This window comes from Xenopus tropicalis, chromosome 2 (genome assembly GCF_000004195.4).
Source record: "Xenopus tropicalis strain Nigerian chromosome 2, UCB_Xtro_10.0, whole genome shotgun sequence".
Lineage (NCBI taxonomy): Eukaryota > Metazoa > Chordata > Amphibia > Anura > Pipidae > Xenopus > Xenopus tropicalis.
Genome location: NC_030678.2, coordinates 69,995,640 through 70,011,485, shown reverse-complemented (window position 1 = coordinate 70,011,485; position 15,846 = coordinate 69,995,640). Strand labels below are relative to the sequence as shown.

The 15,846-nt window shown below is 39.6% G+C and overlaps 1 protein-coding gene across 2 annotated transcripts in view; it reads right to left on the bottom strand.

Moving 5' to 3' along the window:
• mapk14 (mitogen-activated protein kinase 14) overlaps positions 1-15,846 on the bottom strand; it is a 103,460-nt gene that overhangs the window by 34,201 nt on the left and 53,413 nt on the right. For both annotated transcript variants that reach the window (XM_012959463.3, NM_001005824.1), the window contains exons 7-8: positions 5,357-5,471; positions 3,385-3,456 (exon numbers count right to left, since the gene is read on the bottom strand). In XM_012959463.3, coding sequence (XP_012814917.1) covers positions 3,385-3,456; positions 5,357-5,471 — 187 coding nt within the window. The remainder of the gene's footprint in view (positions 1-3,384; positions 3,457-5,356; positions 5,472-15,846) is intronic.

Sequence of the window (15,846 nt, the reverse complement as noted above, 5' to 3'; positions counted from 1 at the left end):
TACAGCTCCTTTCCAAATATTTAAACAGAACCTCCCTTTTTCTAAATGGAGTGGGTGACTTTTGGGTAAGGCTGGTTCCACTGGTCCAGAATGTTCCATTGCAGCAGAACTGGGGGCGACCGGTTCCGGTGCGATCGAGGACACCATTAAACAGAGGACCTGCATCGCAGATCTCATGGATAGATAAGATGCATGTAGAAGATGGTGTGTCAGGTCTTAGATCCTGGAGTTCTTTTCTGAAGGCAGGAAGTACCTTTGCTGTGCCATGTTGAAAATCATGCCCAGAAAGGGCATGCCGTGAGAGGGGGTCCTTTGAGACTTGTCCATACTTATCTTCCATCCCAGGGTAGTCAGGGTTTTCGTGACCAGGGCTAGTTGAGATGTGTAGAGATTCAGATTCGTTGCAATCCAATTTGTCCAGCAGCTTATCTAGGCAAGCTGCCAGTCTGGGGATGCCCGTAGAAAGGAGGATCCTGGCTGGAGGTGGAGGCCTGCACCTGAGCGGCCTGCACCTGAGCGTCCTGCACTGTTATGGAAATAGGAACTACCCCTGGATCTTTGGTCAGGGAGAGGGGTGACAATTCCAGGGCCTAGGAAGAAGATTCAGCCGGGAGTTTGGAGCATGAAGAGCAAAGCCGCATGTTTTTTACCTGAAGTGAGGCATTTATAACATTTTGCACATGCTAAGTGCTTAACTTTAGAGGAGTTAGAAGCCCCCCTAGAGAATAGGCCTTCTGGATTGCCCTCTGCCATGGTAATGCCAATGTAAATGTGCAGTGTCAGTATCGTGCCGGTACGGTGTCAGTACAGTGCCAATAGAGAGAGCTATGCAAAATCAAGAGACAGAAAAGCCATATGCCGGAAGTAAAAATTAATGAAAAATGCCTGTTGCCTGTCTTAGCCTGCCCTATACTGGTTGGGTGCCTGATTTTCCTTAGCTAAGCTACCCTCCTGCTGCATCCCTTCTCTGTGCCTGAGGCAGGAGGCGCGTTCAGGGTGGAGAACGGTAGTAAGAAATTCTGGATGGCAAGCGGAAGCAATACCAGGGCAAAAGCCACATCAGAAGTCACCGTTCATGATAGAGAGCGGAGGAGAATGGCGCGAAGGCTGGAAGGCATGAAGGAGAATAGTCGCGCAATGCAGTCAAAGGCACATGCAAGGGAAGCTTCGGATACAGACAGAACACAATTGACAAAACATGGGGGCAAATTGAGAAGGAGGCACCGAAGGACTGACTCTGGTCAGGCAAGGCAGGCTAGGTAAGGCAGGCTGGGCAACTGACCTGAGTATCTTCACTCAGGCAGTGGAGCACTGGACAGCTTCTGCCTTAACTGGTAAAGGCAGAGAATCGCTGAGTGGCCCGTTCTGCAGGACACTTACTGGCCCCAGTGCTCCTTACTCCTTACTCCCTCTTAGGGGAAAGCCTGAATGAGGGAACTCTAGATGGAGGCCCTCTAGGACAACCCCTGGTGCCAGACTTAGTCTGGACGCAGAAAAAGGGTCAGAGAAATGACGGTATCCTGTCTCCTGAAAGGACACTAGAAAAACAACTGGCAGAGACAGGAAGTGAAGGGGGTATATCCACAGGAGGATGGGTTTGGTCCTCATGGTCCCTGTGTCCCACAGATGCCTCCAAGAGAAGAGTTGAGGTGATAAGTCGAGTATATTAGGTTCATGTGTAATTGGAGCCATTTGATCTTGATAAAGGCTTTAGACAAAAGCCGAAATGTAATGTAATGACACATCACAATCCAATGTATAGTGGAACACAAAAAACACACATGTGCATGTTCACATATGAGTATATGTGGCAATCAATGTTGCAAAACGTATAGCAGACCATGTTTGAACCAAATTCAGTACTCAGCTGTTTGTGGAAATATTAAACAAGAAGGAAAGGTAAAAACTAAGTAAGCTTTATCAGAAAGGTCTATGTAAATACAGCCATAAGCACTCACAGAAACGTTGCACTCAGTTCTATGTCAAAAGATTTCTTGTCTCTTTTTTTTTTTTTCTGTGCCAGAGTCTGCACAGCTCTCTCTTCTCCCCCCTCCCTCAAGAATGCTAAGAACCCCCCCCCCCATAGGTCTACTATAAGTTTTGCAACACTGTTCACTATTGTGAAAACTATTTGTCTTACTTTGTCTTACTATTTGGCTACTTTTTTTCATTTTTGTATCTAGTTACAACCTTATTTATGTTCATTTTGTATGTTCATTTTTTGTTTTTATTTGCATCTGGTACTGTTTTGTGTTTTACTGCACACTGAATTGTGATGTTTCCCTTACCAGTGACGTGTAATGTCGTCACTCACCTCACCATCCTGCCACTTAGGCATTGTTGTGTGGTTTGAGTCACTTTGAAAATGGCTAGTTTGCTTGCCGAAATGTTAGTCCATCTTTAAAAGCACATGTAAACCATACATCCTGTATATAAGTTAAACACATTTTTATTGCATATATCTCCGCCGTTCGCCAGCACCATCATATTTTCCTAAAACAAATAGCAGCTTTAACCTGGCAGCCATTTTTTTTCTCACATAGCTTCAGTGACATGTACATTTGCAAACAGCACATGTGCACTGTAAAGTTCATGCAGGCTTATACAGGCAGAACTTACGTTGATAAAAAAAAGGTTCTGCGTGGGCTGAGGACTGTAATGGTTAAGCTAAGATCAGGACAAAAAGTTAGGAGAAAAAACACAGAGTTTTCCAGGAGAGCTTCTATGGAAACCAGCAGTGCCATCTCTGTATAGAGATGCTAGACTGGAGGACGTGCTTGGTAACCTGAGTTGAGAAGAACTGTGTATGCTCAGTTAGTCAAGAGCCAGTCAATTCCTAAGGGAGGAGGTTGAGTGAGTTAAAGGAGAAAGATTAAGGGGATGCTGCAGCCTTACTATTAACCTTTGAACAACTGTAGTGGCAGGTATTTAAATATTTCAAAAGGCGGTTTGCTGCTTAAATTCTTTTGTGGAGGGAGTTTACATGTCCTTTAGGAGCAAACAAATATGTAGATAAAAATGGGTACCTGTGCAGCATAACCTTGGTTTTCCCTAAACCCTCAATCACAGGTCAGGGCTGACCTATTGCAACCTGCAGCAGTTGGGTGGTCTATCCGCCGCAGCCCAGCTACTCTCTGTCCCAACACAAGTTATGAAAGCAGACACAGATTGCCACAGTTATTTAAAAACTCAAGCCTGTCCTGTGCCCTCTGGTGATGTCAGAGATGGGCAGGTATATAAATGCTGAACTGAACTGTTGGGTTAGGGACATTGCAGGTTGAAGATGTTTCCCGCACATACTTATTTCAATGTAGACCTGTAGATAAAATACATATGAAAAAACAGCAAAATTAAGACAAACAGCAGAAATGGTTTAAAGGATACGGTCTGTGCCTGGAAACAAGGTCCTTCCTGTGAGAAGCTCTGCCATTATACAGCCCACTGACCAAATGTCCACTGAGAGAATAAAAAAGGTTATGTTAATTAAACATCAAGTTAAAGGAAAGTCACGATACAAAAACTTGAATGAATCCGAAACTTTCGTACTCGGCGCGACAAATATAATTTTGACGCACAAATTGTCGCAATTTTTGTTGCAAAGTACGAAAAAGTTGTGCAAATTAACGAAAAAGTCACAAAAAATACGCACAGTAAAAAAAACTTTAAAAAAAATACGATTTTTTTGTTTTCGGAAGCGATCGTACTTTGATAAATGAGCCCCTTAATCTTTAAAAATTATATTTAACACAACGTTTTTAAACAATAAGGGATATGGAAAACTCAAATATATACCTCTAAAAAGTGCAGGTCTCTATGAAAATAAATCGCATAAAACAACCCATATTTAAAGTAGTTTCATATAAAGTCATTTTTATGAAAACTATGACTTTCCGGTGGTTATTTTAAGTATTAAAGGAACAGTAACACCAAAAAATGAAAGTGTATAAAAGTAACTAAAATGTAATGTGCTGCTGCCCTGCACTGGTAAAAGTTGTGTGTTTACTTCAGAAAGTCTACTATAATTTATATAAATAAACTGCTATGTAGCCATGGAGGCAGCCATTCAAAGGAGAAAAGGCACAGGCACTTAGCAGATAAGAGATAAAACACTATTGTATTCTACAGAACTTATCTGTTATCTGCTATGTAACCTGTGCCTTTTCTCCTTTTTTCCAGCTTGAATGGCTGCCCCCGTGGCTACACAGCAGCTTATTATATAAATTATAGTAGTGTTACTGTAGCAAACACACCAGTTTTACCAGTGCAGGGCAACAGTGCATTATATTTTTATTACTTTAAAGCTCTTTCATTTTTTGGTGTTACTGTTCCTTTAAGCTCCACCGTTTGGTTCATAAGAGGAATTGTGCTTACACATAAATTAAAGGCACGCATACATGCTAGGTTACATCAGACAATGAATAGACAGAGCTGAGTCTCGCTCACACTTCTGTCTGCAGTTAGAACCTGCATTGGTTTCTGATTTCTAAGGAAAATACAGAACATCACAAAATGGAGGCTTAAGGTAAAAGGGCAATATATTATGATGTTTATGGCTTCTTTGTTAAATTCTTTAATATGGTATTTACTATGATAAAAAAAATCTTTTGGCTAAATTTTCAATCTGAAGGTACAGTTTGCATTAATAATAATTAATATAAGCAAAAAAGCCACTTTACTCTGCCCCAATAACACTTCATTACATTTAATGTTTTATACATGAATAATGCCATAAAATCCATCTTCCATTTGATTACTGTGTAAAAAAAGACGATGTGGTGACATGCATTTACGTGCGCACTCAAACCTGCTAGCTTACTTTCTTTATAAAACCTGAAGTTAGTACAGAGCTCCGGCTTCACAGAAGATTATAAACCTGCTTCTGTTCTCCCCTTTCAGGAATCTTTCAAGGACCAGAGAAGACCCCCAACAAAGAGCATGCAATGCTCGCTCCTTCACTGCTCCCAGCTTGAAGAAAATAAATCATGGTGATGAAAGGGAAGAACAGAGCGGGCTTATAAAGTCGGCTAGAAAGATATTGTCGCCACACCACCGTTTTTTAATACACTGTACACAACTGGAAGAGGGATTTTACGTCATTATTTATGTATAAAACATTAAAGATAATGAACTTTGTCCTGAGTAGAAGTGTTATTGGGGGAGGGTGAAATGGATTTATGACTTTATGACATTTTTGGTGTTACTGTTCCTTTAACATTATTTTTTTCTATTCTGCTGGGCATCTTTTGCCTTAGCCAGTTTAACTAATTAGTATAGAGGTGCACCAAGCCAGTAAGTGTAACAGCATGCATATAAAAACTAACATAAATGCCCAAGAACTGCTTAAAAGACGTGTTACCTGTCTGATTGTAATGCATCCAATTCAGCATGATTTCTGGTGCTCTGTACCACCGAGTAGCAACATACCCAGTCATTTCCTCATCTGTATGACGAGCCAAACCAAAGTCAAGAATCTGCAACAAGGGAAGGAGAATAAAAAAAGTGGATTGACAAGGACTCCTTTGGCATGCATATGCCGAGTATACACACAATGGAAATTATAAAAGTGTAAAGGAACTGACTGGTACATGATTTTCCCTATTACATTCTTGTTGCTGGCATGTGCATGTATAAGTGATATCATGATATAATTACTATATTTCTCTCTGTCCAGAGGTAAAGGTCTGTCATAAACACATTCTTCTAGAAGTCTTTTCCTAGGTGTTCACTGGCAAACTTATTTGCCCTTAAGTTCTTTCTGGACTGCAAAGTTTTCCTTCTACACCTCAGATGTAAATGTCATTTGTACAGCCTTTACTTATAGTAGACCTGCAATTTGACATCAATAGTGGTAAGAGTTACCGGTAGGTGTTGTGTTACATTTTATTGTTCCTAGAGACTTCTTTCAACCTCTTGCGTTCTGCTCTCCTGCTGAACTTGCTAAGATAACTGGGCTAGGACAAGCTGGCAGTTGTTCAAAAGATCATCTACAATCATAGATGATTTGAGACACAGGAATGATTGATGTAGGAATGAATTTAAAAGGATTGCTAGATTGCTAGATTCAAAGGCATCTATAACATTACTTTGAAAGGCATCAGGGGGTTCTTTCAATCTAGGCATTATGATGCCATTAACTTCAACAAAAACAAACAAACCAAAATAAATATCCAATATTAAACGTTTTCACTGCCAGCCAATTTGTTCAATCGGAACTTTAATTGTCAGGCTGTTTTTGAACAATTTGCGCTCTTTCAATTTAGGGGCCTTTCCTTGGGGGTACTTTTAATTTACCTGGGAAAACAGTATATTGGTTCTTTTTTGGGACAACCTATGCTTTCAAAACGTAAAATAATAAAAATAAAATATATTTACAATAAATAATTGTATAACGTAGAAAAAAGGTAGAAATCTGCACACTTTCAAAGTCAAATATTCCACTTACAATAAGTTTTCACTATAAAACTATGCATTTTTGTAAAGAACAGATTCTGATGAATTGAGAATAGGCACAGCTGTCTTTCTACTCCAAATGACCAAGTTGCAATGCTTTCCTAAATGTATCCGTTTCAGTCGTTTCTAAGCTTCCAATCTACAGCATCTTCTCTCCCACATTTCATTAGGTACCAGATAAAATATGAATGCTGTGGGTCCACTAAACAGTTTGACACCCAATGCGCATAGGTTTACCTAAGTATGTGGCATGTAGGTGCCCCAAAATGAAAATACCCCCATATGGTGTATCATTTCTGTTATTTCAGTTACTGCAAAATCAACACATTTACTGCATTTTATGCGGGGTAAAGCGACAAAAGCTAAGTTTACCCAAGACAACCATATATTTTTGGAAAAGTACACCTTCCTCCTAATATAAAATGGGTACTCATGTCTTTCTACTCCGAAATACTAAGACTAAAATGGCGATTTTGATGAGATTTCTGAAAATCACCTCAAAGCTTTTAATTTGCAGCATCTTACCTCCAACATACTATTAGGTACAAAGATAAAACATCCTAATTATGTACCCCAGGGGTCCACTGAACGATTTGATGCCCAATGTGTATACGTTTATGTATGTGGCATGTAGGGGCCCCAAGGTAAAGATTCCCCATACAATCAGTCATTTGTCATTTCAGCTATTGCAAAATCAACACATTTATGCATTTTATGTGGGGTAAAGCTATATAAAAAAAAAAGTACACTCACCGAAGAAAACCATATATTTTCTAAAATTGGCGATTTGCCTCAAAACTTCCACTTTACACCATTTTATCTCCTACAGGTCATTAGGTAACCATATAAAACACTCTAAATATGAACACCATTGGTCTACCGAATAGACTGATGTTCAATATACATAAGGTTTATCAAAAAGTACCTGGCACTTACAGACCCCAAAATATACCTTGTGCACACCAATTTCATGGCTTATATTACCTAAAAGCACAGGCAGTTTTGTGTATGGTAAAAGAGTAAAAAATGTAGGGTGGAAAGTACACATTCAACAAATCTAACATGGGTAAAGATGCCTGTCTACACCAAAGTACCAAACATCAAAGCTTTACTAAACTTAGCGGTTTTGATGTCATTTCTGAAAATCAACTAAAAATGTTGCAATTTGCCACATTTATCTCACACAATTTTTTTTACATACAATGGCAAATCACCCCAAATATGAATGCCAGAGATCTGCTGAACAGTTTGATGCTGAATTTGCATAGATATACCAAAGTATGTGCTTATGTACTAACCCCAAATAAAAGTGGTGCATATGAATTTTTTTACCTGCCAACTCAGTTCCTGCTAACAGAGCGCCGACTGCATATTATGTGCTGTAACACCACCTAACTGTACAGAGACCCCCAGAACACCATTTTAATGACATTTCTTGAAACCACCTACAAATGTTGCAATTTGCTGCATTTATCTCATGCAATTATTTTACATACAATGGCAAATCACCCTAAACTTAAACTGCAGTAGTCTACTGAACAGTTTGATGCCCAATATGCATAGATTTACCAAAGTATGTAAACTGTACAGAGGTCTCCAGAAAACTATATATTTTTGAAAAGCACACATTCTGGCAAATCTGAAACAGGTGAGGACAAAATGCAACAAACAAAAATACAAGTGTAAAACTGCAATAAAATCACAAAAAGAGCTACAATTAGACAAATCAATGAAATAACAGAATTAAAAAGGGAAGTTTGAGAACAAACTTCATGTTGGGTTGAAAAACGTCACTAAACGAAATCTGATCTGTTGTTGGCTCTGCCCACTTTTTCTAACCTTGGACCACAGTTATATAGCAAAAACCACTGTGCAAAGTTTGGGGACCCTGGTTTTAATAGGGTCTGAATGGCAGCAATTTAAATTTCCCCACTGAAAGTCAACGACTGACATCTGATTGGTGGTTGGTGGCTCCGCCCACTTTTTTCTAACCTGAAACTGCAATTACCCAGTAACTAACTTTGCAAAGTTTAGGGACCCTAGGATTAATAGTTAAAGAACAGCAGCAGTTTGAATTTAAACCAATAAAAGTCAATAGGAAAATTGTGATTGGTGGTGTGCCCACTTTTTCTAACCTTGAGTCACCCAGTGACAAACAGTAGGCACCCTGGCATAAATAGTGTGAGGATCACAGCATTTAAAATTTAAACCAATAAAATTCAATGGATGAAATCTGATTGGCTGTTGGTGGCCCAACCCACTTTTTTTTTATTTTTGAACTGCAGTCCCCAGTGACCAACTTTGCCAAGTTTGGGGAGACTGACAGCCCACTTGTTCTAACCCTCAATATGTGGTCAGCCAGTAACCCTGACACAAAAATTGGTGAAGTCTGATTGGCTGTTGGTGGCTCCATCTACTTTTTAAAACCTAAAAATGCAGTCCCCTAGTGACCCTGGTGTTAATACTGTGAGAATGGCAGCAGGTTGAATTTAAACATGAAGTCTAAAGGTGAAATCTGATTGGCTGTTGTTGGTCCCACCTACTTTTCTAAACTTGTCACCCAGTGAAAACCGGGCAAAGTTTGGGGACCCTGACGTTAAACTTGTGAGAATGGCAGCAGTTTAAATTTCCCCACTAAAAACAATGAAAGAAATCTGATTGGCTTTTGGCGGCCCCACCCACTTTTTCTAACCTTGAATACATAGTCACCCAGTGACTGACTGTGTAAAGTTTGGGAACCCTGGCATCAAACCAATAAAATTCAGTAGTTGAAATCTGATTGGCTGTTGGTGGTTCCACCCACTTTTTCAAAACTAAAACTCCAGTCCCCTAGTGACCAACTGTGATGTTGGGGGACCCTGGGGTTTATACTGTGAGACTGGCAGCAGGTTGAATTTCCCCATTAAAAGTCAGTAGGTAAAATCTGATAGGCTGTTGGTGGTTCCTCCCACTTTTCTAACCTTGAACCGCAGTTACCTGGTGCCTAAACCTGCAAAGTTTGGGGACCCTGGCGTTATTACTGTGAGAATGGCAGCAGGTTGAATTTCCGTAAAATCTGATTGGCTGATCACAGCTCCGCCCACTTTTGGGTCATCCAACAATCATGAATCAGAAGAAAAAGCGGAAAAATAAGCTGTCGAAGTCGAAGAAGAGTATGTTGGGGTTTTCAACCCAACATAATTATTTTACAGCATGGTTAGTGGTCAGAATACCTGATCCAATGGTCATGCTGTGAAATAAATAGTTTTTAGGGGAAAAACAAAAGACAAAATCATAAAATAAGGAACTAAAATTTTTTAAAAAAAAAAAAAGCATATGTGTGTCTGTTTGTGTATTCTTGTGTGTATACCTCTAAAAAGTCTGAATGTGTGTATATTTGTATGGAAGTGAGTAAATATGTGCAAAAGAAAAAAATTCAAAAATCCACAAAATTGTGTAGTGTGTGTACACTTGGCAAAATGTGTGTGCTGGGAATGTGTAAAAGCCCCCCAAAGCCTCTAAAGTGTAAGTGAGTATTACTGTAATAAGTGCATGTTTGTGTGTTGCCTTAACACTAACCTGGGGTTGGCAAGCAGGCTGGTGGAGCTGGGGGGGATGCAGGAACCAAAGGAGCCTCTTCTTCCTCTGGTGAGTGGGCGGCGCTAGGAGGTTGTAGAAGAGCAGGAGACGGCAGGAACGTAGTATCCCATATGCCTGACGTTTCCTATGGGGCCCCTGGGCAACTGTGCCCCGGGGCCACTTGTTACCCGTCTCTGCTCGTTGCCTAGGGGCTAGGGGGCTTAGGAGCTTTACTCCCAAACCCGGAAGTGATGCAGAACATAGAATCTATGATCTGTGGAACTTCAGTCCTTCCAGATTCTATGTTCTGTGGCACTTAAAGGGTTAAAAAATCCCCCCTCCACATAATCTCATGGAATGTAGGTATATTAAAAAAAATAACAACTCATCTTACTCATCAACTAGATTTCGCTCTCTTACAGGAAACACATGGGAAACAGACCAATGAAATAACAATCAAAGACACATGGACTTAGGCATGCATATGTGTAATTTACACTAAAAAGGAGTTACCATTATTTTAAACAAAATGTTGCCATATGAGATCATATCTATTTCGAGATATCCTGATGAATATTTATTGCAGATATATACCTGTAACTTTAGCCCTGGATGAAGAGCAGTACACTCTTGAACATTTATGTACCCAATATCTCAAGCCACTATTTTACATGCAGGCAGGGAGAATGTCCTGGAGGAGCTTAGAAATGGCTCCATCCATCATCTTCAAATGGAAAGAACATGGTACCACAACAAACCTGCCAAGAGAGGGTAACCCACCAAAACTCACAGACCGTGCAAGGAGAGCATTGATCAGAGAGGCAGCACAGAGACCAAAAGTAACCCTGAAGGAGTTGCAGAGTTCCACAGCAGAGACTGGAGTATCTGTCCATAGGAGCACAATAAGCCGTACACTCCAGAGCTGAGTTTCATGGAAGAGTGGCCAGAAAAAATAGCCTAGTCAAAGTCCAGACCTCAATCCAATTGAGAATCTGTGGTCAGACTTGAAGATTGCTGTTCACAACGAAAACCATCCACCAGGAAGGAGCAGTTTTCTGACTTCAGTCACGCAAAGTTTACCACTGCAGGCAACTTTGTGCAACTTCAGAAACGAAACGATGCAAAGGGCTTTCCACTGGCGACTCCTATTTTCTCTGTGACAGCAGAGATCTATAGCAGGCGAATGAACCACTTAATGGGTTCTTAACCTAACGGAAGAAGAAAGGCATTTTGGCATTTTACTGCCAATAGATCAACCACAATAGAGCAAGCTAGAATGCTATATTAATTCTGCAGAAAGCAACGAGTACGAAAGTTTCGGATTCATTTAAGCTTGGTTATTGTGACTTTCCTTGGGCCAGGTTGGAGCTGCAGAGTGCCATTGATTCCTATGGGAGGCTTCCAAAATCACGCACAGAAGGATCAAAGTCGGAAAGGATTTCCTGCATTTTCCGATCGTTCAGATACGAAAATTTTGTGACTTTCGGATCGCCAATACGATATTATTGTGATTTTTTCGTAAGGATATTCGTGATCTTAAGAAATGATCTTATCCAATCAGAATTTATCCCATTCGGGATTCAAACTCGCGTTTCATGATTGTGCCCCTTAGATTTTTATTGAAACAAAAAAGATCTTAAAGGACATGTCAACCCCCAACATTTTTTTGCCTAATAAAAGAAAACATAATTCTAAGCAACTTTTCAATATTAATTTGTTAAAAAATTCGAGTTATGTGTAAATGTAATTGCTTTAGAAAGCAGCATTTGCTGAACTCCTGGTTGTTACTTTTTAAACAATGTTGCAAGGGCCAAGCTCCTCCAGCAATACAGGTCTGTAAAATCTCCTGGCTTGTGTTACATTGTTTCAACTGTCAGAGCCCCAAGGGCAGAAAATAGAATGGACAGGCACACACTGCTTTTAATAGTAGTTATATATACAAATAACTAAAAAAAACCATTGCAAATATGTAATGAATGTATATTGCAAAAATGTTTAGAATTAAGTTTTCTTTTATTAGGCAAAAAATTATTTTTGGGGTCGTCATGTCCTTTAAAGAGCAAGGAAAGGCTTTTACTATTCTACCAAATATGTTGTAGAGCCCCCTTTCCTGAAGCAAATCGCCAATGTTATTCTTTAAAACAATACTGACTTCTCCCCAAAATTTCCTTTTAACTCCACAGTATGTGTAGTATATCACGGGCGCCATCTTGGAACACCTGCGCTCGCTCCCCCCCTGGACACACAACTGTGCTTGCACCTTCACCACCCCCCCCCCCGCTTAACTCTTGCCCACATACCCTTAAATATGCCCACAGCCTACATTTGTTCGTAGCTCTCAGACTGTTGTTAAACTATAAACCCCAGCCACCCCCTGACAGCGGCTGCCGGTAGAACCTGGAATCTGCTGATAAACAGCAACCCGAGAGTAAGTCGGAGATGAGTGCACTGTGAAAGCAGACACAGGTGTATCTGCCTTAATGTCAGTACCGGTCCAAAGGATTGAAGAGAGCCTGGTACCAGCAGTAGCGAGCTCAATGGAGGAAATGCTTCTGTCTATGCGCACAACAATGCATGCGCCGCCTACAGTGTCCCAGTCACAGAGTCAATGTATCAGCGATGCATTATGGGAATCCTCTTTACCCAGCTCAGTGTTTTTTCTGCCTGTTTGGCTTCAGATCTTCTGAACAGGTGAAATATGGGGAGACTTAAGGGCACTATTGAGACAACTGAAGGTATGCCTGCATTTTAAGATTAACTCTTTACTAGCATTTCCTTCTCCTTTAAGGAAATTAAAGCACTTTTTTATATGGAACAACAAAAAACTGCAGCAATATTCTGGATATTAAGCAATACATTATTGTGGCACTTATGAGAATCTTTTAAGACTGGTTTCATTATACATCAAATTACATGATGCTTGTCATAGGGGCACATTTACTAAAGGGCAAATTGGCTTTTTTTATGGCAAAAAATTGTGAAAAAGACAATTTGCAGCACATTCGCTAGCGGAAAAACAGAAATCCAGTAATTTATCAAAGGGTAAAATTTTCTATTCATTCCCCTTTACACCTAAGTCTTTTTTGCCTGGTTTTGACTTGCAAATGGATGAAGCTAGATTTGCAAAGTAACTGTTTCAGTAATTTGAAATCCTGCATTCCAACAAAAATGTCATATCTGGCGTTAAAACGCATTTGTTTTTTTATATTTAAACTACTGTATTATTAATGATTAATGTGCACTTCAAACATGAAGATTGCCATCCTCTCACAAATATTTTTTATTTATAAATTCTCAAATGTTTATAAATAAATAATATTACCTTTTTATTGTTACAGTTCAACAACATTAATGGTTTTTTTAAGCATCTGTCATTGTTCTTATTGCAGCTGACAAGAGTATGTAGCTGACAATGATTTTTGTTTTTCAAAACAATGTTTTTTAATCTCCTCTTTTCTAAATCTCCTCACACTTTACAACACTATCCAATAATGTGTACATCATTTCTAAAATGTATTGACCGTTAAATATTTCATTGTAATAAAAAATATAATATTTTAACAAATACATGTTTTTTAACTCTTTTACTGCCAAGCACGTATGGCATACGTGCTGGCAGTAAAAGGGCTTAAACGCCAACGACGTGTCTCATACGTCGTTGGCGTTTAAGCGCTGCAGAGGGCTTCTAACAATGACAGCCCCCCTGGGCAATGTGCCAGGGGGGCTGTCATCAGGGTCCTGTGAGCCGATCGCTCGCAGGACCCTCCAGGAAGCAGCAGATGCGATCGCATCGCATCTGCTGCTTCCTGCTTCCTCCCTCTCCCCCAGCGCCGGCCCAAATGAGGAAGGAGGCGATCGGTCTTCAGGAACAGGTAAGGACTTTTTTTTTTATTGCATTTACACACTTTTACACACTTATACACACATTTACATACATTTATACACACTTACAGCACACATTTTAGCATTTTTTTATTTATTTTTTTTTATTTTATTTTTTTTCATTTTTCACACTTTTATACACTTATTTACACTCATATACACACTTACACACTATCACACAACTTTTACACATGTACACACATGTATACACAAACACTTTGGTTTTTTTTTGTTTTGCTTTTTTTTTTTTTTTTTTTTTCATTTTACCACTTTGTTTTTATTTTCTTTTACCTAAAAACTGTTTATTTTGACAGCGTAACTATTGGATCAGATATTCTGGCCACTAATTACACTGTCATGTAACTTATTTTGTTGTTTCACTGATTTGCACAATTTTTGTGGTTTTATCACATTTTATCCCTATATAAGTGTTCCTGATCTGTTTTTAGCGTAGCTTTGCCAGGTGTAACTTTGGTGTACAAAAATAACTTTACCTATTTTGAATTCATCAGAATGTGTACTTTCCAAAAATATATGGTTTTCTGGGGGTCACTGTATGGTTAGGGGAAGTTTTGGCACATAATACACTGACAGGGGGCTCTGTGTGCAAAAGCTGAGCTGGCAGGCGAGAAATCCTTATGCGCTATTTTCATTTAGGGTTCAGTACATACCGCAGACTTTGGTATATCTATGCATATTGGGCATCAAACTGTTCAGTAGGCCTCTGGTGTTCCTATTTGGGGTGACTTGCCTTTGTACGCAAGAAATTGTGTGAGATAAATGCGGCAAATTGCAACATTTTTAGGCGATTTTCTGAAATCTCATAAAAACCGATAACTTTAGGAAAGCTTTGCGGCTTGGTACTTTGGTGTAGAAAGGACTCTTTACCCTTGTTGGATTTGTCAGAATGTGTACTTTCCAAAAATATATGGTTTTGTGGGGGTCTCTGTATAGTTAGGGGAAGTTTTGGCACATAATACACTGACAGGGGGCTCTGTGTGCAAAAGCTGAGCTGGCAGGCGAGAAATCCTTATGCGCTATTTTCATTTAGGGTTCAGTACATACTGCAGACTTTGGTATATCTATGCATATTGGGCATCAAACTGTTCAGTAGGCCTCTGGTGTTCCTATTTGGGGTGACTTGCCTTTGTACGCAAGAAATTGTGTGAGATAAATGCGACAAATTGCAACATTTTTAGGCAATTTTCTGAAATGTCATAAAAACCAATAACTTTAGGAAAGCTCTGCAGATTGGTACTTTGGTGTAGAAAGGACTCTTTACCCTTGTTGGATTTGTCAGAATGTGTACTTTCCAAAAATATATGGTTTTGTGGGGGATCTGTATAGTTAGGGGAAGTTTTGGCACATAATACACTGACAGGGGGCTCTGTGTGCAAAAGCTGAGCTGGCAGGCGAGAAATCCTTATGCGCTATTTTCATTTAGGGTTCAGTACATACCGCAGACTTTGGTATATCTATGCATATTGGGCATCAAACTGTTCAGTAGGCCTCTGGTGTTCCTATTGGGGGTGATTTGCCTTTGTACGCAAGAAATTGTGTGAGATAAATGTGACAAATTGCAACATTTTTAGGCAATTTTCTGAAATGTCATAAAAACCAATAACTTTAGGAAAGCTCTGCAGATTGGTACTTTGGTGTAGAAAGGACTCTTTACCCTTGTTGGATTTGTCAGAATGTGTACTTTCCAAAAATATATGGTTTTGTGGGGGTCACTGTATGGTTAGGGGAAGTTTTGGCACATAATACACTGACAGGGGGCTCTGTGTGCAAAAGCTGAGCTGGCAGGCGAGAAATCCTTATGCGCTATTTTCATTTAGGGTTCAGTACATACCGCAGACTTTGGTATATCTATGCATATTGGGCATCAAACTGTTCAGTAGACCTCTGGTGTTCCTTTTTGGGGTGATTTGTCTTTATCTGATCTTTATCAAGAAA